At 41.8% G+C, this 27,462-nt stretch overlaps 1 protein-coding gene across 2 annotated transcripts in view; it reads left to right on the top strand.

Annotated features, from left to right (window-relative positions):
• fbxw4 (F-box and WD repeat domain containing 4) overlaps nucleotides 1–27,462 on the top strand; it is a 194,730-nt gene that overhangs the window by 74,013 nt on the left and 93,255 nt on the right. For both annotated transcript variants that reach the window (XM_061745496.1, XM_061745497.1), the window contains one exon: nucleotides 7,089–7,154. In XM_061745496.1, the coding sequence (XP_061601480.1) occupies nucleotides 7,089–7,154 (66 nt within the window). The remainder of the gene's footprint in view (nucleotides 1–7,088; nucleotides 7,155–27,462) is intronic.

Raw genomic sequence — 27,462 nt, forward strand, 5'->3', positions numbered from 1 at the left:
GATTTCCTGGATTCTTTCCCCCCATTCTGTCTCTCATTGTTGAAGTGTACCTATGATGAAAATTACAGGCCTCATCTTTTTAAGTGGGAGAACTTGCCCCACTGTACATCTCAGTCCTAACTGCTGCCAGTAATATTGCATATTTGTAATGATGCCAAGTATATGCCTCATTTATAGCTTAGGTTGGTAGTACTGTTAGAAGTACCAGTGTGCACAGGAGTCAGGACAGAAATAGTTTTTTTTTTAACACAAGTTAAAAACATCAGATGAAAATCTGTTATTGTTTTTTGTGTGTCTATCTCAATAGCACATACAATCTTTCATGCAATTGCTAAAGTGGCTGGTGGGTGTATATTTGATTGTATCCACAATAGCAACAACTAAAAACAAAATGGTATGAAGGGGCAACTCTTTCCAGTAAATACACCAGTTGACTATCACACTTTCTCTATGTTGCGCTGAGCCCTTAATGTTTAATTATGATTTGTTGAACTGCTGTTGGAAATGATTACTAATACAGGTTGGGTACCTGGTTGATACAGGTTGGTACATAAGATTAGATTTTTTTGTTTTTATCACTCAGTAAAAGGTTGTAATTTAAAACACTTTGATCTTAAATGATATTGCACATCATGCAAAGTGATGAAGTCACTAATGAATACTTACAATACTACAGTTTTGTAGCAAAATCATACAAAATGTATTTAAAAAAGCACTTTAAAAACAGCAACCACTGACCAAAATGCTAGACATTTGAATGATATAAATTTAGAATAACATAAATAATGTAAAAGTAAGACACATTTAAAACATGAATAAAAACAATAACGTCTAAATAAAATGAATGATTTTAGAACTGGGGGGGAAGATCTGCCAAGACCAAATTTGAAATATCAACAATTGTATCTGGGTCAGTCGGACTCCTTTTTTTCCGTATGCCTTGAAGTCTCTCTGGTTCGTCTGATGACGACTCAAGGCAGCCTAATTTGTGGTCACTTTCCGCCAAGTCGAGCTTCCAACTTCTTTTCTCCGAAGTCTTTTCCATCCTGCCAATGAGTTCCAAAACTGCAGCTAGCGTGTGATTCTGTTCAAGAATCGCATCCAGTATCGTTTTTTCTCAGAACGTTTGAGTCTGAGTATTGATCAGACAGCTTATCCCTTTACACACGCCAGGCAGCCTTGGGGGCCAGAATAGCTATCAACGTTTTTCAAATTTGTTGATATGCTAGGTAACCGCCAAGTCCAAAAAGCAGAAATCCTATTATCAGAAATCCAATTATGTAGGCATCTTCGACATCCTGGACTGACAATATTGACAGACACACAATCCTCCACTTCTGGCAGGAGTCCGTCATGTATCCAGCAGTCCTGTCAAAGGGGCTCCCCTTTGCCCTATCTTTTCGCCGAGAAAATGTGGTCACTTGCATTGAGAGACCAGCAAATATACAGAGGATGGGCTGCTGGGTGGCACAGTGGTTAAAGCAAGCGTCCCATTTACTGAAGCTACAGTTCTCCTGCAGCAGTCGCAGGTTCGAGTCCCAGCCTGTGCCCCTTTGAGAGCTGCAAGAAAATCTTGAAAAAAACACAGAGGATATGCAAAGAGAGGCTCCAATACAATGACAAGACAAAGAGCCACAGCAGGGTAGATAGGGAGGGAGCGGGAGAAGATAAACATCCGCCTTCGCCGAGAGCAGAAATAAAAGATCTGACTGACCACACTAAAAATCATATATATATATATATATATATATATATATATATATATATATATATATATATATATATATATATATATATATATGTATATGAAAAGAGTCAAGCAGATGATGCCAAACCAGCTAAATGGAAAGAACAAAGCCTGGGCCGTCAACACAGACGCCTTATCATATGTCACATATGCCCTGTCAGTAGTAAGCCACCCTGTTGGTATGGTAAAACGGCCACAGGAAGAGATGGAAGCCACCATGATATTCTACACAAAGCAGAAAGAGGGATGGTGTGGATTAGTGAGCGTTAAAAAACACCATCCAGGATGAAAAAACAAAGATCCAGGAATGGATCAAGAAAAATGGTCCCTAAGGATAAGTTGCTAAGTGAAAGTCTCAGACACTAGAAATTCAGTGCAGAAGATGTGGAGGAGGAACTATCAAGGAGAGAGAAGCCCTTGCACTGCATGTACCATCGACAGATTAAAGAAGGGCAGCATGGAGTCATTTATCATAGCACAAGAACAGGCCTTGAGGACAAGAACAGCGACCAGGGGCTGCCACACCACAAAAAACCCCAGCTGCAGACTGTACAGAGACATAAGCAGCATGAGACTCCCTGAGACTGACTGAAAGCTAGGCTACTGCGATTATCTGTCCCCCAAAACTGCGGAGTGAGTATGTCGGTGAGGGAGTGAGTAACAGTATGTGTGTAAAGTCAAAAACGATGCTCTACCTGAACTGTAACTATAGTGGAGGAGGGAGGGCACAACCCTGCCACCTGAGAGACCAGAAGCCGACAAGAAAGAGACCCGGACCCAGGCCGCCCCACAGAGGGCCAGAGAAGGCGGAGCAAGGCACGCCTCCTTCCAGCAGCGACAGAGGGAAGCCCTGGGCGGGGCCCCCATAACCACGGGAGGAGGCAGCCAGGAAACCCACGCTGATGGACCAGGACCCAGAGAATATCAGGCTTGAACCACTAACTTTCAGGTTCATGGGTGAACGCTCTACCAACTGAGCCACCTACCCACTGTATAGTTAATCAAGAAGTACTGTAGTACACATTAGTGTGAAAGGGTAAAATAGACTCTACACTCTACAGCGTTTTCCAAAGCCTAGACAAGGATTAAATGCCATTTAAACATTTTGTCCTGTGTGATAGAGTTGACTGAAAGATTGAGTTCATACCCTTTCAATGTCAACTTACTTGATGTCATTGATCAAATATTAAGTCAAAGGTCATTTAACAATTTGTTAAATGGGGTTAAAGAGTAATAAAGGTATTCAAATTATCTGAGTTAAACACTTGTAGTGTTAACCGTAAATAATTACCCTCTGCTAATTTCATTATAGTGACAACCATGTCTACAGTATTTTTCATCCAGGCAGCAGCATTTTTCAGTAAATACCACACTGAGTGTAAAAATGTGGGACCTCCCTCTTGTCTGTCAACCCTGTAGGAGGGCGCTAAATCCTGAGATTCAGGCCCAGACCAACAGAAGCCCCCCTGCCACCAACTCCCCTGGTCACCACCCCACCCTCTACAGAGCTTGTACCACCCAAACAAACCCCACCAGCCTTCTCTCACATTTCTCCTCCCCTTTCTTTTCACCCCACTCCTGCTGCTCCACATGCATTGAATTCACTGTGCATACCTTTGCTGCTAATTCTAACCTGCCACTCCAATCAAAGGATCACAAGTGTTGTAGTTTTCTTCTCTTTCTTCTGCTGCGAAACAGTGTGTAATGAAAAGAGGCAGGCACAAGTGTGTGTGTGTGTGTGTGTGTGTGTGTGTGTGTGTGTGTTTTGTGTGTGTTTTGTGTGTGTGTGTGTGTGTGTGTGTGTGTGTGTGTGTGTGTGTGTGTGTGTGCGTGTGTGCGTGTGTGTGTGTGCGCGCGCACGCGCGCGCATGTACACGTACACGCGTACGTTGTGTTAGCTCTTGTGTTGCATCTTTCTGAAGGAAACGTTTTGTATTTGGTTCAATCAGAATACAGTAATACCTCGCTATAACGCGGTTCACCTTTCATGGTCTCGCTGCTTCACGGATTTGCATTGTGCATTGTGTTCTGCATTCTGATTGGCTAAACAGTCTCCCCGCTTCTTCACTTCATTTGTGTCAATAACGTTGCGGTTTAATATGTACTGTACATGTACGTAAAACTTACCAAATTTAAGTTTGCAAATTTCCTCCAAAACTCATAATGTCGACAAAACGTTTGGCACCGATTCTCCCGTTCAAATCCAATTACTCGGGTAGCGGTGGGGTGGTGCTGATCTCCATAATTTGAAGCCTTGTATAATAATCTACTTCACGGATTTAATTTATCAGGGGTTCTTTTTGGAACGTAACCCCTGCGAAAAAAGAGGGATTACTGTATATGTTTTCTTAAGACAATGAAAAACCAGAATGCAAGGATTTGCAAAAATCCATACCTTATTTCCAAAAACACACACATCAGATGTTGAAACTGTGACATTTTGCCATTTACATAGAAAAAATTTTGAAAACTGAAAGCAGCAGTTGGAACAGGGATAACAGAATGATGAAAAAGTAATAGTTTCAAATTAGAAATAAATGGTGGAGCATTTGACAGCTTTCAGAATTAGGTGAATTAGCAATAGTTCAGTAACATGACTGTATAAAAAGGAGCATTTCACAGAGGCTGAGAGTCAGACGTAAAGATAGGCAGAGATTCACCAATCTGTGAAAAACTGCATCAAAACATCATGGAACCACTGTTCCTCAACATAACATTGTGAAGTTATATTATCCAGTGTATAATGGGCTGAAAGTTCACGACGGCTTCAAACCGGAAACCGGAAATGCGTTGCCACCAAGCAAACTAATCCCAGCCCTCTCGGCCTGCGTTTGGTCTGCATTTGGTCTGCGTCGCCTCGACGCGTAGTTATAATTTTTGGGAGGTGACGTCAGCGACGGCGTCAGCGACGGCGTGTGGTACGCGTTTACGTAGGCACGGGGTCGTTTTGACGCAGAACCATAACTCAGCCTTTAGGCAGCAATGGATTAATAATAGGTAGGATTCTCTACTGTGAATCACTGCATGGACTTACTTCCAGAGATCACTGCCTGTCAAGACAGATCACCATGCAGTCCACAAATGCAGCTTACAATGCTATTATGTAAAGAAGAAGCCATACGTGAACATGATCTAGAAATGCTGCCATCTTCTCTGAACCAAAGCTCATTTAAATTTGTTCTGAGGCAAAATTGATAATTGTTCTGTCATCAGATTAATCTAAATCTGAAATTATTTTTTGGGAAACATGGATGCCATGTCCTATGGACTACAAAGGAAAGGGACCGTACAGCTTGTTATCAGTGCGTAGTTCAAAAGCCTACATCTCTGATGGTATCGGATTGCATTTGTAACAATGACGTGGGCAGCCACCACATCTGTAGGGGCTACATAAATATCACATTCAGGAAAGGTCTTGCAAGACGATTTTGAACCACATACTGCATCCGTCACAACAGCATGGAGTCTGGGTCCTGCACAGGCCTGCCTGCAGTCCAGACTTTTCACCAATAGAAAACATTTGGAGCATTATGAAAAATATGCCAAGAAAGGTCCAGGACTATTGAGCAACTATAATGCTGCATCAGACAAGAATAGGACAACATTTCTCTCCTTAAAGCAGCACTATGTAACTTTTCCACCTTAATCTAATATTTCATCATCATCATTGTGATGGTACATCAACTTACAACAGGTTTAATGACAACTCTGTCATGGTCTGAGGGCTCTGTATCGCCTTCACTGGCACTATGGAACTTTGAGGAGCATGGTAGGAACCCTGCCACACTAAAAAACTACACATTTTTACGGCTTTGACTGCTTTTACGGCATACGTCACTTCCCCTTCCTTCCGGATTCGTAGTCGAGACGAAAATGGGCGGGGTGTGGAGCGCAGAGCTCAGCAGAAGCTGGTAACCCGTTGCTGTGTTGTAGCTGCAGCAGCTCCACATAACAGACGTGGGGAAAAGATCGCTAATGGTTTAACTTTTCACCACTTTCCTGCTCGGAGGCAGAACCACGGAGGCCAAGTATCTGAGATAACAGAGTAAAAGAGTCATCGGCTCGGTTGGATCGCGGCTGTAACGACCAAACATAACCTTCCACACAGTATCACAAACAAACATGCACACAGACCGGGGTAGGATCAAAACACGTGTTTATTACACCACAAACAAACAAACACTCATAACGACCGGGGTCGGATCAATCATACGGGTTTTATTCCCCACTTCTCCAGCTAGACGCAGTTGCTGGCCAGCTCTATGCGTTGCGATTAATTTTGTCGAGGAAAAAATATTAACTCTATTTGTAGCTGCAGAGGAAAACAAAAATATTGCTCACGCCTCGGAGCCTCTTCAGCATAATATAGCAGTCAAAAGTAAGAGTAATACAAAACATGTGCTGTATGTTGTACTATTATACTAATTTATTGAAACACATGGCGAGTCAAACATTTACCAAAGCAGCTGCCAAACACTCCTAAACAAGGTAGCCAGAGGCGTGGGTTGTGCAGAACTGAGGCAGTTAATCCCTGCTAAAGAGTGGAGCTCCGACGAGGAGCTCCACTCTTTGATAGGGATTTCATATGAACCCAAACCGTTAATAATCATTATTTTCTCCATATACCGCTCCCTGGCTTCCTTGTTTAAGGTATCCCGGTAAATTCCAGTTCCTTTCCAGCAGTTTAACCTCTTTTTTTTTTGCGTTCCGTCTGTTCACTTGGTGAAACAGAAAAGCGTCCCATCTTCTCTCAAAACAAATGCACGCGACGGAACAGGATCTTTCCGGCAGTACGCGCTGGTGCTCATGGGAAACGTAGTGTTCTTTCTGGTAAAGCACTACCGCTTTTGTCCAAATGCCGCCAAACTCAACAAAAGCTGAAAGTTACGTTGTGCTGCTTTAAGCTCCAGCAACTGCTTTCTTCATTTTCCAGATGTTTACTGGCAGTTGTTAAATTACAGGGAGACAGGTTTCTGGATTTTCTGTTTGTTTTTTAAACTGGAAAATAAATTGGGATGTCATTAAAATATACAGATGATTGATTACAGTTTACATACACTTAGTATGCACAAACTGTATGTATGTGCTCAGTATTTTACTAACTGTTTCCTGCAACTAAACTTTTACCCACCTCATGGTATCATAGAACAGTTTTTCATTTTAATGACGAGCCTTTGTTTAACAATTTTTTTTTAAGGATTATGTTTTTAAGGATGTGTTTTTTTACCTCTACAATCCAGTCAGTGATGTTGTTTTTTATTCTGTTGCTTTCGGTTGTACTTTGTTTCATTTATGCACCTTGAGTAAGACACTTCCTCTTTTTCTGTCTTTCTGTGTACAGTTCCTTTGCAACAGGTACTTCATGCTGTGAGAACTCCTCTCCTATTCGCATCTGGGATGTTGAACGGTAAGTCAGGAAGTTTTTCTGCCTTACCACCGCGCTTTGTATGGCAGATGTTTTGTGAAATCAGGTTGTTTTTACAATTCTCCTGAATTACATTTGTTTTATATTGTCATTAAATATGTTGGGCATAAAAACAATGTTTTTTAATTAACAATCAAGGTCCAAAAAGGCTTAACATCCCCACGGAGCCAAAAGTAATCCTCCTGGGCAAGACATGCTGAAAGTCAATAAATACTAGGGGTGTAAAAATATATTGTGCCACGAAATTTCGCGATACAAAAACGTCACGATACGTGTCTTGGAGGTGACAAACTGTAGCGCGATATTGGGTTATCAATATTAATATACATGACTGTCTCAGAAAAATTGAATATTGTGATAAAGTTCTTTATTTTCTGTAATGCAATTAAAAAAAAAAAAAAAGTCATACATTCTGGATTCATTACAAATCAACTGAAATATTGCAAGCCTTTTATTATTTTAATATTGCTGATTATGGCTTACAGTTTAAGATTAAGATTCCAAGAATATTCTAATTTTTTGAGATAGGATATTTGAGTTTTCTTAAGCTGTATGATTTGTAATGAATCCAGAATGTATGACATTTTTGCATTACAGAAAATAAAGGACTTTATCACAATATTCTAATTTTCTGAGACAGTCCTGTATTGTATTTTATAGTAACGCGCATCCTATTGGTTCAGCGGGATCACGTGACGACCGCGCCTCTACCCGTGGACGAGAATCTTACTACGCTCAGAAGAAACTAGTACCGTTTTGCGGTCCCGATCACTGGACTCTTGCAGGGTTTTAAGCTCTGAACTTTTACTTATAAGGTGAGCATGAATCAACTTTTTTTATGATGTAAAGATTGTGTCGTCCCCAAAGGTGGGAGCTTTATTTAATTTTAGTTGTTAAATTTCTGGAAAAGAAAAAAGTCAAGTCATACATGAGATAAACTATTCAGTTTGTGGCAAAATATTTTTACTTGTATGAAACTGAAGATGCATAATGCAAACATGACATTTACTTTTAGTTCAGTTTGTGGAAAATGGTTGGCCTGGCTTTCTCTTTAAAACTTAAACAGTTATAAAGCATTACAAACTGTAATTAAAGCTGCAAGCAGCGATGAACGGGCCCTCGCACTCACGGCCACCGCCCACCATAAGCATATCAGAAATGACAACACCAACGACTTCCTATGTCAAACCATTCAAAAGTTATAGCAGAAAAAAGGGACAACCAATCAGAAGAAGAGGCGGGGCTAATTCAGGCCAATGAAGGTCAAGGACTCCATAAAGAATCTGATGGCACCACCCACGACTCTCTATGTCAAACCCTTCAAAAGTTATAGCAGAAAATCGGGACAACCAATCAGAAGAAGGGGCGGGGCTAATTAAGGCCAACGAAGCTTAAGGACTCATTACAGAGTCCCATGACACCACCCACGACTTCCTATGTCAAACCATTCAAAAGTTATAGCAGAAAAAAGGGACAACCAATCAGAAGAAGGGGCGGGGCTAATTAAGGCCAACGAAGCTTGAGGACTCATTACAGAGTCCCATGACACCACCCACGACTCTCTATGTCAAACCATTCAATAGTTATGGCAGATAAAAGTATTCTAGGGGGCGCTGTTGAACCGTTAGGCCACGCCCATTAATGCAAGCCATGAAATATCAAATTTATCGCCAAGCTTGGCTTGCATGCAAAATTTGGTGACTTGTGGAGAACTATAAAATATGGACCAATCAGATGAAGGGGGGGTGCGCCTTTTGGCGTCTAGTGTCGCCACGGTAACACTTTTGAAAGAGAAAAGTAATGCGCGTAGTCGCAGGATGGAGACGCACATTTTGATGTATAACACACCTGGGTGCACGTTACGGTTCGGGCTGAATTAACTGCAGAAGGAATGGCATAAATTTCGCCAAAATGACACGATTAATTCAAAATGGCCGACATCCTGTTCGGTTTCGGGCATGACCCCAAGGGACTTTTGTTTAAGTTGCGCCATGATACAGGTGTGTACCGATTTTCGTGCATGTACGTCTAACCGTATTGTGTGGCTTGAGGCACAAAGTTTTCAAGGGGGCGCTGTTGAGCCATTTTGCCACGCCCATTAATGCAAACCATTAAATACCAAATTTTTCGCCACGCCTGGCTTGGGTGCAAAATTTGGTGCCTTTTGGGGAACTATCAAATATGGACCAATCAGATGAAGGGTGCCGCGCTTTTTGGTGTCTAGCGTCGCCACGGTAACACTTTTGAAAGAGAAAAGTAATGCGCGTAGTCGCAGGATGGAGACGCACATTTTGATGTATAACACATCTGGGTTCACGATACGGTTCGGGCCGTATTAATTCTCGAAGGAATGGCATATATTGCTCCAAAATTACGTGATTAATTAAGAATGTTCAAAATGGCCGTCTTCCTGTTCGGTTTCGGCCATGGCGCCAAGAGACTTTTCTTTAAGTAGCGACATGATAAAGATGTGTACCGATTTTCGTTCATGTACGTCAAACCGTATTATGGGGCTTGAGGCGCAAAGTTTTTTCTGTCAGAACCAATCAGATGAAGGGTGGGCTGGCTTTTTGGCGTCTAGCGTCGCCACGGTAATGCTTTTGAAAGAGAAAAGTAATGCGTGGTGTCAGAGGATGGAGACGCACATTTTGATGTATAACACACCTGGGTGCATGTTACGGTTCGGGCCGTATTAACTGCCGAAGGAATGGCATAAATTTCGCCAAAATGACACGGCAAATTCAAAATGGCCGACATCCTGTTCGGTTTCGGGCATGACCCCAAGAGACTTTTCTTTAAGTTGTCCCATGATACAGGTGTGTACCGATTTTCGTGCATGTACGTCAAACCGTATCGTGGGGCTTGAGGCACAAAGTTTTCAAGGGGGCGCTGTTGAGCCATTTTGCCACGCCCATTAATGCAAACCATTAAATATCAAATTTTTCGCCAGGCCTGACTTGCATGCAAAATTTGGTGACTTTTTGGGCACGTTTAGGGGGGCAAAAAGGCCTTCCTTTCGTCAGAAAAATAACGCGAAGAATTCCTACAGATACAATAGGGCCTTCGCACTGAAGGTGCTCGGGCCCTAATAATAAAAATTCCTACAGATACAATAGGGCCTTCGCACTGAAGGTGCTCGGGCCCTAATAAAAATTCCTACAGATACAATAGGGCCTTCGCACTGAAGGTGCTCGGGCCCTAATAATAGGGCAAACGCACAGCATTGTTTTGTATTTTGTGTCTTTCAAATAAAAGACAATTTATTCCAGTCATATGTTCCTCATTCAAGGTTGTTAAAAAAATACTGCTATAATATCGTATCGTATTGTTATTGTGACCTTAATATCATGTATCGTACCGTATCGTGAGATCAGTGTATCGTTACACCCCTAATAAATACCAACTCAAATTTAGAAGAATGCCCTCATCACTGACAACAGAAGTATAGCTATAGGAAAGGTATATCACCACCTACATTAGCTAGATGAACAAATGGTATATTGTACATATGAGCGCGAAAAGCACAATATAAATCGTATCCATTATTAAAGGGAAGGCCAGTAGTTGCAGCCCATATTGTTTTTTTTTTTTTTTTTTTTTTGTTTTTTTTAAGACCTTGTCTGCACACATATTAATGATTGATACCATGAAGGTAGAAACCAAAGGTATATATATGTGCATTATTACTATATTTAATATATATACATATATATACGCATACATATGCATACACATACATAAATATATACATACAAACCCAGTATTTTTTTTTTGGGGGGGGGTGGGGGGGTGACGACATCCACTGCCAATCCAGGAAGCAGGAACACACGGAGACACACGTCAAGCACTGGAAATCTGCAACAAAAAACCACAAACAAAACACGAAACCGGCACGGAGTCGACCAAAACACGAACAGCAATCGACCCAAATCTTGAGATCTGATCGGAGTCTAAGCTAAGCTACCGCTAACTAACCCCAAAAACTACAGAGCAAGCATGCAGGTGAACAAGCCAGTGTGTATGTCTATGTGTATGTGTGTGTGTGCGTGTGTGTATATGATCATGCGTGTGTGTGTGTGTGTGTGTGTGTGTGTGTGTGTGTGTGTGTGTGTGTGTGTGTGTGTGTGTGTGTGTGTGTGTGTGTGTGTGTGTGTGTGTCTGTGTGTGTGTGTACATGTCTTTGTAGCTATTTGTGTTTGTATGTATATGTTTGTGTGGCTGTGTATGTGTGTGTATATGTACAGTATGTGACTGAGTGGCTATATGTGTGTGTGTGTGTGTGTGTGTGTGTGTGTGTGTGTGTGTGTGTGTGTGTGTGTGTGTGTGTGTGTGTGCCGAGTGCCGGGTCACGCGGGACAATGCCCCCCACGACCCGGACCCCCCGCCCCTTAGCCTATGTGCGTATGAATCGTGTAGGGGGGGAAGGAGGGAGAGCGGAGGCCGAAGCCAGGAAGCAGGACCAGCAAAGCCGGCCCTGGTAAGACACCCGCGTTCCCCCACCGGCTATCCAGTAGACGGGGGCCGGCCCTCCGAGCCAAGCCAGGGCCCCACCGTACCTCCACGGGCGCCCCCGGCGCCGCTGGAGCCCCCAGGCAGAGGGGGAAAAAGTCCAACATCCCCCCATTCATACTGACAACATAAGACATAGACACCTGGGAATGGTGCCACCCCGCCGCCGCGCCCACCCGTGCACCCCCCGGTCAGGGGAGGCGCATTTGGTACCAATTAGAGACCGAAAAATTAGATGCAGACTACTCAATATACGATCGTTAAGCTCCAAGTCTAAGTATAATTACAGAGAGCTGGATTGATATTTTCTGTTTAACAGAAACATGGCTACAGGAGGAAGAGTATGTTAGTTTGAATGAATCAACTCCGCCCGGCTACTTTAATCATCATATTCCTCGAAGCACGTACCGAGGCGGAGGAGTCGCAGCAATTTATAACTCCTGTCTCCAAACAAAACCTGAACTTAAGATGCGATTATAATATATTCGAAAGCCTCACGCTTAGTCTGAAATTCCCAAGCTGGAACCGAGTGTACCGGCCCCCTGCTGGTGCTTATCTGGAGTGTCTGTCTGAATTTTCAGATTTCCTATGTGGATTATTGATCAGTACAGATAAATTCATCATAGTGGGTGACTTTAATTTTCATATGGATGTTGAAAGCGATAATCTTAAATTAGCTTTCAATTCTCTTCTAGAATCGATGGGTGTCTCACAAAAAGTGGACAAACCGACGCACTGTTTTAATCATACCCTAGATCTCGTTCTTACCTACGGTGTTGAAACTGATGATCTGTTGGTGTCGCCTGTAAACTCCCTTTTATCCGACCATTATTTAATAATGTTTGAATTTAATATTGTCGATGTTGAAGTGCAAAATAGGAGGTATTATTTTAGCAGATGTTTGTCTGATGAAGCTATTGCTAAGTTTAGGGAGGCCATTGCTCATCTTACGACAGTGGAAAATAGTGATGTAGTCGAGGCCAGTTACCTGGGTTTTACCTCTGCAGATGTTGATTTTCTTGTTAGTAACAGTGCTGATTTGTTGCATTCAGCTTTAGATGAAGTTGCTCCTTTGAAAAGGAGGGTTTCTAGCCACAGGAGCTTAACTCCCTGGTATAATTCAGACATGTTGAAACAAAACATGCGTAAAATGGAAAGGAAGTGGTACTCTTGTAAGTCCACTGGGATGGAAATATATTCTAATAGTGTATATAAAAAAGCCATTTGCAAAGCCAGAACAGCTTATTATTCATCGTTGATAGAGAAAAGAAAACAGAAAGTGTTAAGAAAAACAAAATGGTATTGATTACATCAGTTAATCTCTTAAGTGGTCAGTTACTCCATAACGACAGGGTGGACAGCAGTTTCAGGGACAGTGACAAAATGTTTAAAATTATTACAAAAATGGAATATAAATCATCAAAGTTATTAATTTTATTAAAAAAAACATGTGAAGGACAATGCGGAAATAAAAAAAACCTTTTAATGTTGTGTCCTTAAACCACTTTTTGCATACACCGAAGTTAAGAGGGGCTGCTCTAGGTGAGCGTGTCAAAATTGGGTCCACCCAATCAAGGAAAATGGTTTTAAATGGTGGAAATCTATGTTAATCCAATTCAATTGTATTTATACGGTGTCTATTAACAACATAAGTTGTCTCTAGTCCCTTTCCAGAGACCTACAATGTGACCCCAAAGCAATTATTACATAAAAATAAACAATGGAAATTTCTCAAAATGGGAAAGGTGATCATATCTTGACCGCTTTAATTCAAACTGATTAGCTATAGGAACGACTATATAAACAGATTTAAACAGCAGACACTGAGGTGGTAAGAGGGTGGGTCTGCAGGTCAAGATGTAAGTAGGTATCCAACAGACATCTATACAGACAGGTGGAAGCAAGCACTGGGATGGTCAGAGGGTTGGACTCCAGGGCAGCATGCAGCTCCTGAAGCTCTGGCCTGGACACATGCACAAAAGAGAAAAAGAGGGGGGAGCACAACAAACTACAAGCACAATGGAGAACAATTATGCTTATGAGATACATCTAATTAATAACTGAGGGTTGATCTGAGAAAAGGAACATGATGAAGAATAGTGAAGAAGGGGTGATGGGTACCATTCTGTGGATCGATTCCCTGCAACGTAGGCCTATAGCAGCATATCTACAATGAAGCTATGTTTTAGACGCACTGCTTTAGTCTTGTCCTACCGCTGCAGCTATGACTACTGGCCCTATCACACTGGAGTTTACGCTAACTATAGGCTTTACGAAACAGAAACATTTTAAGTTTGCTTTTAAAGTTGGATGTGGTGTCAGCCCCCTTAACCCAAACCTGGAAGTTGGTTCCATAGTAATGGTGCCTATAGCAGAAGCCCCGTCCTCCAAATCTACATTAGGAACTACGAGTAAACCTGCACTCCGAGAACGGAGACCGCTATTAGGAACATAAGGTACCCTTAGTTCTTGCAAATATGTTGGAGCTAGGAGCTAGGAGCTGTTTTGGGATTAATATGCAAGTAATAAAATTTTTATGTTTTTTTAATATTTAAGTTTTACGGGGAGCTAATGGAGTGAGACTGGAGAGACGTGGTCTCTCTTTTGTATTCCTGTCAGTACTCGTGCTGCTGCATTTTGGATCAGCTGGAGCCTATTAAGCAAATTTCTTGGACATCCTGCTAATAATACATTACAGTAATCTAGTTTAGAAGATACAATCGTGTGAATTAGTTTTTCGTCATCAATCTGGGAGAGGATGTTCCTAATCTTTGCGATAATGCATAAATGGAAAAACACTGTTTTACAAACCTGATAAATATGCTATTTAAAAGAAAATTCCTGATCGAAAATACAACACTATCTAATCCCTTCGTAACATGTTTGGGACCAAAAATAATAACCTCTGTTTTATCGTAATATCAGAACCAAAAAGTTGGTGGACATCAGGTCCTTGATGTCCCTAAGACATGCCTGAAGTTTAACGGTTCTGTTTCATCCGGCTTCATAAACAAATACAGCTGCATATCATCAGCATAGCATAAAAATGTGTGCCGTGATTCTGGATTATACTTCCCAAGGGCAGTATATAAACTGAACAAGATTGGCCCTAGCACTGAACCCTGCGGAACACCATAACAGACCCTCGACTGTTCTGAAGAAACCTCATGTACATGAACAAACTGGAACCTGTCAGATGGATATGATTTAAACCAACGTAGAGCTGTCCCTTTAATCCCAACAACATGCCCTAACCCAGGGGTGTCGGGATCCAGTCCTCGAGGGCCGCAATCCTGCATGTTTCAGATGTTTCCCTGCTTCAGCACACCGTGATAAAAGGAGCTGTGGCACCAACAGAGCTGTCCAGACCTTGATGACAAGCTGGTGACGACCATTCATTTGAATCAGGTGTGTTGATGCAAGGAGACATCTAAAACATGCAGGACACCGGCCCTCGAGGACTGGAGTTCGACACCCCTGCTCTAACCTGTGCAGCAAGATGCCATGATTTACAGTGTCAAAAGTATTGACAGCAATCCCTTATCTGAGGCCATAAGAAGGCATTTGTCACTCGAACCAGTGCTGTTTCTGAGCTATGATGCATTCTGAACCCTGACTGAAAAACTTCAAATGGATAATATTCTATACATATGGTCACATAACTGGCTTGCAACAACCTTTTCCAGAATTTTATATACAAATGGAAGGTTGGAAATTGGTCTATAATTAGCTAAAATGGCTCGGCCAAGAGAAGGTTTTTTAAGTAAAGGTTTAATTACTACAACTTTACAAACATGTAATAAGTTCAGGATTAAGTTGATCTGGTCCAGTATTGTCGTACCAATAAGAGGAAAAATATTTTCCAGTAGACCAGTCGGGATGGGGTATAACAAACACGTGGTTGATTTAGCTCTAGCTTTATTGACTACTGAGTGTTACTGACAAGGATATCAGCACCTGTAAAGGTAGAACCTAGGTCACATCCCACAACTGCTTCACTATGTTCCACTGTAGTTCGATGAGCAATGGCCTCTGTAAAATTTAGCAATAGCTTTATCAGATAAACATCTGCTATTTTGCACTTTGAGATCAAGGATATGATTAAAACGGTTTGACCTTTTGTGAAATGCCATTCATTCTAGAAAAGAATTAAAGGCTAACTTAAAATTGTCACTGTCAACATCCATATGAATGCTAAAGTCACCCACTATGATCACTTTGTCTGCACGGATAAATAAACCAGATAGGATATCTGAGAACTCTGACAAAAACTCTTGATAAGCACCAGTAGGGGGCCATTACACTACCACTAACAAAACTGGCTTCTCTGATTTAAAGATCAGTAATTTTAGACAAAGCGTGAGGCCTACGAATGTATTATAATCTCATTTAGGTTTACATTGTATTTGAAGACTGGAGTTTTTTTCCCTGTGCTTCAGGGAATATGACAAAGTATTCGGGTGGGTTGATCATTTGAACTAACATATCCTTCCTGTTTAAAATGTTACGCTTCTATCACGCCACACTTGGTGAACTTTTGGAGGGAGGGGAATCAACTATTTCGGTTGGCACCTTGTTAGAATCGGCAATTACATCATGTATTCCCATATTTTTATTGGCAGGCGGTAGTCCTAGCAGCACACATCATAAGTGGTCAGATTGGGAAGGGTACCAGAGAAAACTACGAAGTCCAATGTGGTTTTGGCGTAGTTACACACTGATACAATATTAATTCTAGTGACTTCCGACTGGCGTTGACGGGCGTCACTAGCAATAACATGAATGATAAACTTTACTGAATTTTACGATTACTCTTTGCTAGCTTCAGATTTGCTTGTATGTCGCCCACTTAGGTGTGTCGCTGAGTGGGGAAAACTGTTAGAGACGTGAAGTGAGTGGTGGTGTTCCATGTGCCTTTTAGGACTACGCTTCCTCCGAACTGTTACCCAGCTGCCATGACTATCTGGCTGCTCAGGAGCTGCAGGGGAGCGGCCTACAGCAGCTGCTTTAGGTTTGTCTGCCACCACTTTAGCCTGGATAGCTGCCTAGCCTAACAAACTATGGTCTAGTTGGCGGAATCGGACCTCTAACTCACTGAGCCTCGCCTCCATTCCTATGAATAAACTACACTTCAGACACTTACTGTCTTCACTAAAGGAGGCAGAGGAATAACTAAACATTTCACAAACTGAGCAGTAATAGCGAGAAACGGTGAGAGAGGAGGAGGCCATGCTAAGAAGTTAACAGACAGAAAGTGTACCAGTGATTGGTGACGATGAAAGTTACAGAAAGAAAAATGTGCAAGCTCTCAATTGAGAAGTTTACCAGATATAGTATTATATTATCAGAAGACAAGCTAAATTTAGATTAAAAATATTTCAAGAATCAGAGCCTGTGACACTGTGCAAACAGCAACAGACTGCAAAGAACAAAAAAGAAGAGTTACCACCCAGAGATTTATCATTAAACTAATATGTGTGTAATTTTTTGAACAAATACACTGTATGGTAATATTGACCCAGGAATGTGAGTTGGGGGAGGTGGCCATAAATGCGATCAACGATGCTCCCAGCTTTAAGTTATGATTATCTTAGACCTCTACTTTCATTGACTTTTCACTGGCATCAGGTTAACCAAGATGTGGTGACTCTTAAAAAAGACAGTTGGTTGTTATACAACCCAGGCTTCCATTGAGCGCTTGTGAATTTTATTTAACTTTTATTCAAGTAGTTTTTTGTCCGTATTGCAATTAGCTCTTTTTTTCCTTCTCGGCAGGACAAAGAAAGCCTTATGATCACCCATATAGAGTGGAATTCCACACAAGGGCTGTCAACCAAACAACACCCCAACTTTTCACACTTTTTTTTCACTCATGGCCAAGCAGAGGGATCAAATAGCATCAAAGAGTAAAACACTCTGACCATCACTCCCCACTGCCAACATTTCATTTTGTTCCTTCAGGAAAGAAGCCATTCTTTTACAATCAAATGGTCAAGCTAGGATTCCTCACATTCCTGAGTCTCAAAGGACAGGGTTAAATGTCTGCATTGGGGTGCAAGCTCTGTTGTACAAATTGCAGCTTTATTGTCTTTGCAGTACATCCAAGCATGTGGCTTTTTGAAGATGCTCATTCATTGTTGATTGATCTGAGAAGCCATTATCCCAAACCCTCTACTGTCTCTGCCAAGAAAGCACACACAGTTGTTCAGCAGCAAGCCCGGAGATACAGAGGACGGGTTACATGGCTCGCCTCTGTTTGTTTTAGCAAGTAAAAAACTCAGTAGGACTTCCTTTCTCTACCTGTCTGTTGGCTTTTGATATAGAAAAAATGCCTCTTTCTCAGTGCATCCCAGACTGCTGTTTTAAAAGACTAACTTTGCCATAACCTCTAGCTTCTTGTACAAGAAAAAAACACACTTACACACTGCTTTTCTAGCTCTCAAAACACTAAAGTATAATTCCCCCAGCTTTTTTTTGTGACATTGTAAATTCAACAATGATTCTTCTCACAGCTGGTGGAACATTTGTGTGTGTGGCCCCTTAAAGCCAATCTGACTCCTGCAGTGAGGCCAGACAGGCTTAAATCAGGACTTAGACTTTGAGAGTATCACACAGCCAATATCTCCTTCTTCACAATTGGCAAGTTTGTCCCCCCAAGACTAATAGGCTTCCCATTTCACAAAATAGCTTTGCTCTCAAACAACAGAACTGTTGCACATAAAATCTGATTTCCAGAGGGTTCTTTGTAATATGAACAGCTTTTGTGTCACCAAGTTCTTATTAACTACTGTAACAAAGTTTCTTTATTGTATAGTATATTTTATTCCACAATTTTCCCTCTTTTTTTCTTTTTGAGTCCCCAATGAGAGAAACTATTTTCACAGGAGTGTCACAGGAGTTTTTACATGAACAATAGTGGCTAGTCAGTAGTCCAAATTATGAATTGGCCCTAGTATAAAACTATAAGTATAAGTATAAAACTTGAGCTTAGGACATTGAATATCACCTCTTTGGCAAGCTTGAGCTTGTGCATGAAGTTGAGAGGTATTGACCTGATGTAAGTCAAGCTCACCTAAGCACAGATGGACTACAGAACCAATCTTCTTGAGTTGGACGTCACGGCATTAAGCTGGCATGGCTTACTCGTAGCCCCCTGGCTTGGAGTCTGTATTTTGCGGTTTTCCACAATGGATGACAGGTTTGTTTCCTTGTGCCTTCAGAAGTGTAAACTGGATATCAGAAAGATATTCAACTCTCACCTCAAGCAGAGCTTCAACTGCATTCTATGGGAGGTGGGGGAAATCAATTCCAAATGGGCCTTTTTCTGTGCTTCTATGGTTGCAACAGACTGGAGATGTGGCCACAAGGTCTTTGGACCCAGTGGTGGACACCACAGATGAGACAGGAAACGGTCCTATTGGTTACCTTGTAAGATCCATAAAACAGTTAAAAAGGTACTGTACGTCCTAATTCCTAAATGAAGTCTAGTCCTGGTTGTGAATATGGAGGATTTAGTTTAGACGTGCGCCCAGTGCATGTCTAAACTCCGAACCGAGTTGCAGCAGTAAAATGTAACTAGGATCCGTTTCTCGTCCAACCAACTTTAGTTACTCTTAAAATATAAACAAAAAAAGAGTATATTATGCGCTAATGCTGAATATTAATATTCACAAACCCTTCCGAACATAATAAAACCACAACTCTTTATGGAATGCAACACAAAGCAAAGAACAACGATACCAGTAAGGCAATGTGGTCAACACAAATACAGCATGCTACCTTGTTTTCTTTTACAGCTTCGATCGTAAAAAATGCCATCAAATAAATTGTTTTTTTAAGGCCTCAACTTCTGACAGGAATGTCTCGAGCTCACGGTCAATGTTTTTAAAAAAAAAAAAAAAAAGTGCTTGTTTTTGCAAGTTCCTTGTTAGGATGAGCAATTTTTCATTTTCATTATCAAATTCAAATTGATCTACTTGAGGGGGGAGACAGGACGGAGTGTTGTGCACTCAATTCCACATTGATTGTGATGTTCAAAGGAACGTGCGTGGATTTGGGCGTACGCACAGTTTCGAGAATCAGATTTTTTTTCTTTTTTGCGTACACAATATTTCCATGCAAGGATTCACGATGGAATCTACGCATTCTTTTTACATGAAGCCCCAGGTCTCCAGGAACAAAGCTCCTGTTATCCTGGTTCCATTTTTATCGCACCTGCAAAAGTAGTAAGTACTCAGGGATCTAGATTTTCCAAAAGAGATCCAAAATGTACTGGGTTTGTTTCCACCTTCTCCTTGGGTAAACATCCCCTTTGTCAAACAGTCCTGGTGGGAGAACTGGTTTTCCTTTGAGGATTAGCAGATGGTTTGGCATCAACACCTCAAGGTCATTTGGGTCCTCTGACAGCCTTGTGATGGAGTGATCGTTGAGCATAGCTTCAGCCTCAAAGAGCACGCTATGGAACCCCTTCGTCACCCAAGGTTTGCTGACAGAGCACAAAATGGAGGGTTCAAGCTCCACTTGATTCCCCTTCATGGACAAGGCTCTTTCAATCCGGTCATGATTCAAAGGTTAAGGCTTTTCGCAGCTCTCCTTCTGCATCCACAAAGTTGGTGCCAGTGTCAGATCTCAAGTGCGAGACTTGTCCTCTTCAACAGATGAACCCTGCTTGTCATGCATGTGAACACTACTCCATATCTTTTCATGATGCTATGCCCTCTTCGTGTAAACTTTTTTTGCTCACCGGTTTTCCACCATGGAGCTTACAGATGAGGCATCTTTTAACATATGTTTATTGTTTTTTTGTTTTTTTTGAGAGAACATACTGTCACAAGCACACTAACATCCTGAAGATCCCTACTCCCCTCACCCTCAACAGCACAAACACTCAAAGATGAATGTTGAAAAAAAAAAATACAAACATACAATTATGATCAAATCATAACAATAATACTAATACTAATAGTGAATAACCAACCCCCTCCCCATAAATAAATAAAAAAAGTTTAAAAAAAATCAAGGTTAATAATGGTCCTGCTTACTTATAAAAGGTATGCCAGCTACGTCAGCAGCGCCCTTCAAATTTTAATAATTAATTACAGTCAGATCACTTTCTAGGAACTGGGGGCCTCAGTGCCGAGCTCATCTGACGTTGTGGCATTGATCCTCTCCCTGCTAGCAGGTGGGCTAGCCGTAGCTTCCGAGGTAGCTGGTGAATTCGGTGGTGTTGAACTTTGCCAAGCTATATTCTGGATTTCTTAACCATTAGACTGGCCGGAGTTATATAATTTCAAGTCGTGTGAAGTTTAAGCTGTTTAGGGTCTTGTTAACAATTGGTTCAGTAAGTTAGTGTGGCAGGGTGGAGGAGCTGCAGCCACTCAGGCTGATTAGGGCACAGGTGGGCCCAATCAGCCTCTCCACCCTGCCAGCCTTCATAAGGCATGGCTGCCCAGCAGCAAGGGTCCTCTGAAGCTGCTGTGAAGGTGCTTGTGCACGCGTGTGATTTGGGTGAATAAAAGGGTCTGCACGAAACTCTGTGTCTCTCCATCCTTCGGTCGGCCCCGGTAGCACTCGCCCTGCTACATCTCCCCTCCGCGTTCCGCTGTCATTTTGTATTGTGCCCCACGTTAGGGCGCCACTGTAACACTGCGTGTGCTACGGGGGTCACAGAGACAGCGGACACCGGGATCGTTGCAACGACTTTTATTTCTCTTTCGTGCACAAACATTCAGAGGCCTCGTCAGCCGAGCTGCTCGTCCCCTCTGGTCTGCTTCCGTCCTTCTCCCGTCTCCAGAGCCCACACCCTACTGAAATACACAGAGTGATGAGACACACCTGTGTACCGTCAGCTGTTCCAGCCGCGTCACCTGTGCGCCACTCCCCCGCACTCCCTCTCTCCCCTTCAGACCACGCCCCAATCCTGCACCCTGCCACAGTTAGCTTCGGAGCCTCATCAGAGTGCATCTCACCAGCACCAAGCCATAACCGGAAGTCAGATGAGGCATCTTGATAGGATTTTCCTCACTGCAGTACTTCCACTTGTGATCCAGTATTTTAGCTGAAAGAACATGATTTCTACCTCCCTGTCCAAGCTATAGGTGGAGGTAAGGTCAGCAATATGTTGGGCTTTTGACAAGATGAGGGGGACTTTAATTTCCTCAGGGATGCTCCCTTATTTAGCCGTCCCCCAACTCGTACAAGTCCTTCTTCTAGAAATGGATCAAATTTGAAGATGCTGCTAGTTTTCGTCACTTGTGGCTTGCCAGAGGTTAGTGCAGCAAATTCAGTGGGGAATCTCTCTTGCTGGCAAAAGGAGATTATGTTCATTTCATCCTCCAAAAGATCTTCCAGAGTTACTTTCCTGATTCCCAAGCAATATTGAGAAAGCTAGCATCTCCTTTTGTACATCCGACCGTGCTGCTTTAGTAGCACTGGTGTTTGTAAGCTACAAATCATTTATTTTCTTACTCAGGTTGAGCACAGTTCATTTCAGCTTAATGAGCCATACAGCTGCAACCTTCAATCTTTACCACTCAGATAAATGGGTCATCAGTTGCAATGTGGCATTGGTGTCAACAAGTTTTGCATTTACCATCAGACATCTCTTTACTTCTGGATCATCAGCAGTGACAATTGTATCCACAGGAAATGTTGGCCATGTTTCTTCAGGTTCCCATCGGAATTCTGGGTCTTCCATCGATCTTTGCTTCACAAGATCTTCTGCCTTCAGACCACGTGAAGCATTGTCAGCAGGGTTCAGAGATGTGGGAATGTATCTCCACTGCTCAACTTTCAAGTTGTCCCTTGATGATGGTTACCCTGTTAGCAACAAAGTTTTGAAATCTTCAGTCATCATTCTTTATATACTTAAGGACTGATGTGCTGTCAGTCCAAAAGCAAGTCTGTTCAAGTGGAAGCTGGAGCTCCAATTGAAGCATCTTGTCTACTCGTACTGCAACAACAGCAGCGGTGAGCTCTAAACAGGGAATGTTGACAAGCTTCAGGGGAGCCACGCTGGCTTTGCCAAATAGGAAGGCATGAACTCTCTCATCCATGTTCTGCATCCTGAGGTAAGTAGCCTTGCCATATCATCTCTCGCTTGCATCGGCGAAGCGGTGCAATCGGGCGCTAACCGTCCTTCCAAATCCTTCAGGCTTCACACATCTGTGGATCTTGAAATATGCCACCTTCTCAAGATCTGTCTCAAGATTGAAATATGCCACCTTCTCAAGATCTGTCTCAAGATCTGATAACATGCTTTTTTTGGTTGGTGGTTTCTCCTTGATTGTCAGGTTGAATTCGAAATTGTCGGTCTCGATACACCACCGCAAACCCAAAGCGTTATCCAACGGCAGCTTATATCTGTCCAAATCAAGCTCATGCAGGTTCTTGGACTTGAGATCCTCTGGGATCTCTACGTTCCGCCGTGCCGCGCGGCGGAACGTAGCGCCACTGGACACTGTTTGTGAGGGGACTGTTTAGCAGTAGTGATGCACCGATTGTTCCTGAACAATATGTGAATCGAATGTGAAACGATTCAAATGCACCTTAACCTTTTTTTTATATTTTTTATATTACTTATATTTCTTGTATTTCTTATTGTTTGCACTACTGCTATTTATCTTGCACTGGAGAGGTGATGCTACCTCTAATCTCACAGTACCCAGGTACACTGATAATAAAGTATTCTGATTCTGATTCTGATTCTGATTCTAAACAAAATTGTTTGGCCGAAAATGGCAAAAATACACTTTCGTGTTCGGTGGAATAAGTGGGAAAAAAAACGAACAATTAATAACGGCGTTGTAATATAAGGAAATAGACTGGCTGCTCCCGTACCGGTTGCGCACCACAAACATAAATCGTTGTCCAACCAAAAAGTAACCACGTAACTGTTGCGCACCACAAACATAAATCGTTGGCCAACCATAAAGTAACCACATAAGAATTTTACCTAACATTCACCAGGAGGTGGAACCAAAACAACATAATGCTGGGAAATTAAAAAATATCAGTTTTTTATGTTCAATAAATATTTTCTACCTTGTAATTTTGTAAAAGATTTTTTTCTTTGAAAAGCATGCCTAAATTAAATTTATTTGATTTATGCATTCTAAGCCAATTTACTGCAGCAATTCCTTTCCAAATCATTAGAAAATGTGGTTAATGTGGTTTTTCATGCACCCAGTTGTGCTTGAAAAAAAAAATACCGTGATATACCGTGAAACCGATATAATTTTGAAAAATACCGTGATATAAATTTTTGGTCATACCGCCCAGCACTACCCCCAAAGCGACTTACATCTGAGAGAACAAACACACCATTTTGGCCACCTCTGTAGCCACTAGACTACCACTCCCCCCAAATAAGTGGACAGTCGTGCGATGCTCCACAAGATCTTTCTCCAGGTTACCACGAGGCCACCATAAGAATGTTAAGTAGTCACAGTAATAATAATAATAATAATAATGGATTTAACTTGTAACGCACTTTCCATTCAATGAATCTCAAAGTGCTACACTTAGATCATTATTCGTTCATACACATCCTCTCTGGTGGTGGTAAGCTACGTTTTGTAGCCACAGCTGCCCTGGGGCAGACTGACAGAAGCGTGGCTGCCATTCCGCGCCAAACGGCCCCTCCGACCACCACCAACATTCATACACATTCACACGGGGCAAGCTGGGTAAGGTGTCTTGCCCAAGGACACTACGACAGCAACTGGGATGGAGCGGGATTCGAACCGCCGACCTTCCGATCATTGGACGACCCGCTCTACCACCTGAGCTACTGCCGCCCCAGTGTTCCTCTGCCACCTTAATCCGGTGCAACATATCCTTTATGTCCGCCATTATGGCCACTTTTTCATGTCTGAACCTCATAGGAACTCCAACTAACGAGCTGGTGAGGTTTGGTCCTTGATAGAGCTGACTGTTGAGCGATACCCCTACAGTATGTACTCTGCTCCACAGTCAAACACCACTCATAGCTTTCTTTTCCGTGGATGTTACATACCGTGGTGAGGGATTGTAGCACCCTATAATGTAATAATTTCCTGATAATGTAATAACGCCTGAAAATGTAATAAAATTTGCACTTAACTCAATTGAAAATGTAATAAAACCCAATAATGTAATAACTCAACCAATAATGTAATCAAATATCCTGACTGATATTGTAATAAAATTTTTACCGATAATGTAATACCTTATTACATTATTGGGAATTTATTACATTTTTAGGTGGGTCTTTTTTTTCAAAACTGATAATGTAATACTTGACAGATAATGTAATATATATGTTTATTTTCAGTCCAGAGTTCTACATTTTGTGTTTTAAGAATCTAAGAATGTTATATACACTGGATGTGAAACACCAGATTGGCTATTGGGTTAAATTGCAGACTTTGAGTTCCATACAGTCATATACCGAAAATGCAATAAAATTTGCATTTAACTCAATCGAAAATGTAATAAAATCCAATAATGTAATAACTTCACCAATAATGTAATAAAATATCCTGACTGATATTGTAATAGCATTTTTACCGATAAGTAACCCCCAGTACCCCCTAAGTTACCCCCAGTACCACCTGTAGCACCCTATAATGCAGAGGTGTCAAGTAACGAAGTACAAGTACTTTGTTACTGTACTTAAGTACATGTTTTAGGTATCTGTACTTTACTCCATTACTTATTTTTCTTCCTACTTCTTACTTTTACTTATTACATTTTCACACAAGTATCTGCACTTTATATTCCTTACATCTCTAAAACAAGCGTTACTCATTACTCTTTGCTTCGGTTTAATGTTTATAAATATTTATTTCACATCATGTGCGCCGCCATCCAATGCAGATCATTGGCGCCATCCACGATCTAGTCTAATTGGACGAGTCATATAACGCAAACACTCATTGGTTAGCTCATGTACACGAGAGGAGTTCAGCAGAAGCAAGCAGGTGTATGGCAGGTGCTCATCAAACTGGCTGCAAACGCATGTACAATGGCGGACTCAGGAAATGATGCCGACGAAATGTCTGAAAGGTCGGACACAGGCGAGAGCGTATCGGGAGACGGAGACGGAGACCAACAAGACCTCCCTTGGCCCTATCTAAAAGACTTTTTCGATATGGTCGGGATCAAAAATGACTCGTGGAAAAAGCAATGCAAACTTTGCACACCCAAGACCCACATTATCTTGGCGTTCAAGAACTCTCCCTCCAATTTGAAAAAACATGTACAAGTAAGTTGTAAGCTTATTCTTTGTTTCTACTGAACTGTGATAATTCGTATATTTTGCTGCAGCTTGGCTAGCATAGGGACATGCCAAGACATGTCAGGGTAACATTAATTTAGCTAAGATTGTGGAAGCCATTAGACTGGCCTCTTTGATATTTTCGGAATAAATTACCCTCATTCTCTACAGTGTGAGGTACTATACTCTTGTAAGCCTCAGACGTCTAATATGTGGTTTATTTTACCATGTTATGTAATCGTGTGCCTTCAGTGTTTTTCCACTGTCTTCAATTGTGCTGCTTGTGTGTCCTGGGCAATTCTGCCCAAAGGCAAAGTGCAGCAACTACGTCTTTTGGCAAATTTGAGTTTAAATTCAAAATGGTCCTCATAACACCTCCTTAGCCTTGTGTTCCGAATGTGTCCCGTTTTAGAGATATTACTGCGTTAAATTTGCAGTAACTAAATCCTCCTGAGACCCAAGGGGAAAAAATGTGTGTGTGTGTGTGTGTGTGTGTGTGTGTGTGTGTGTGTGTGTGTGTGTGTGTGTGTGTGTGTGTGTGTGTGTGTGTGTGTGTGTGTGTGTGTGTGTGTGCACACGTGTGTGTCCGTCTGTGTGTGTGTGATATTGCTGCGTTAAATTTGCAGTAACTATATACAATCTAATACCAAGGCTTTGAAAGGCCTTTTTTCTCAGTTGCAATGTTGGCATAGTTACTGCAATTTGCCTTTATACGACAGAACTGAATTAACAATTTAATAGCTTTCCTTCATGTCATCTCTCCAAAATTGCTTGAATTCAATATCCAAATATTTTCATCACGTTTTTCTCCTGGGTAATTGTGTCCAAGTGTGTATTGTGTGAGATGGTGGCCACTTAAGTGTATTTAGAGGAAATGTGGCTGAACAAAAGTAACAATGTTGACAGTGCCCTCGTAATTAACTAATGATTAAATGTTTTGTTGTATATTTTGCAGAGAAAACACGTGAATCATCTAAAGAGATACAAATACTCACACAGACGGAGCATCACCACAGCAAGTCCCAGGAACCAAACAAGCCAGATTATGGAGCAGCAGGCCAGTGTCCCAGGCCAGTGTCGATAAAAAAATCCTGAACTATATTGTGCAAGGTCTACATGCAACTAACACAGTGGAACAGCAGGGATTTATAGATCTGATACAGCATCTCCAGCCTAATGTCAATGTCATGTCCCGCAACCCAGTAGTCAACAGAATTCAAAAAGCCTCTCTTGAAATGAGAGACAATCTCAAAGCAGCAATGAGCAAAATTGACTTCATCGGTACCACAACAGAATGCTGGACAGCATACAGGCGTGGATTTCTTGGCGTAACAGCACATTGGATAGACCCTCAGAGTATGAAAAGACAGTGTGCTGCCCTAGCCTGTAAACAGATGACTGGACCACACACCTTTTCTGCCCTTGCCAGCGCATTAAACGAAATTCACAGCGAATTCAACATCAGAGAAAAAAATTACACGCACCACGACTGACAACGGGTCCAATTTCATTAAGGCTTTTAAG

The sequence above is a fragment of the Cololabis saira genome, chromosome 17 (genome assembly GCF_033807715.1).
Source record: "Cololabis saira isolate AMF1-May2022 chromosome 17, fColSai1.1, whole genome shotgun sequence".
In the NCBI taxonomy this organism is placed as follows: domain Eukaryota; kingdom Metazoa; phylum Chordata; class Actinopteri; order Beloniformes; family Belonidae; genus Cololabis; species Cololabis saira.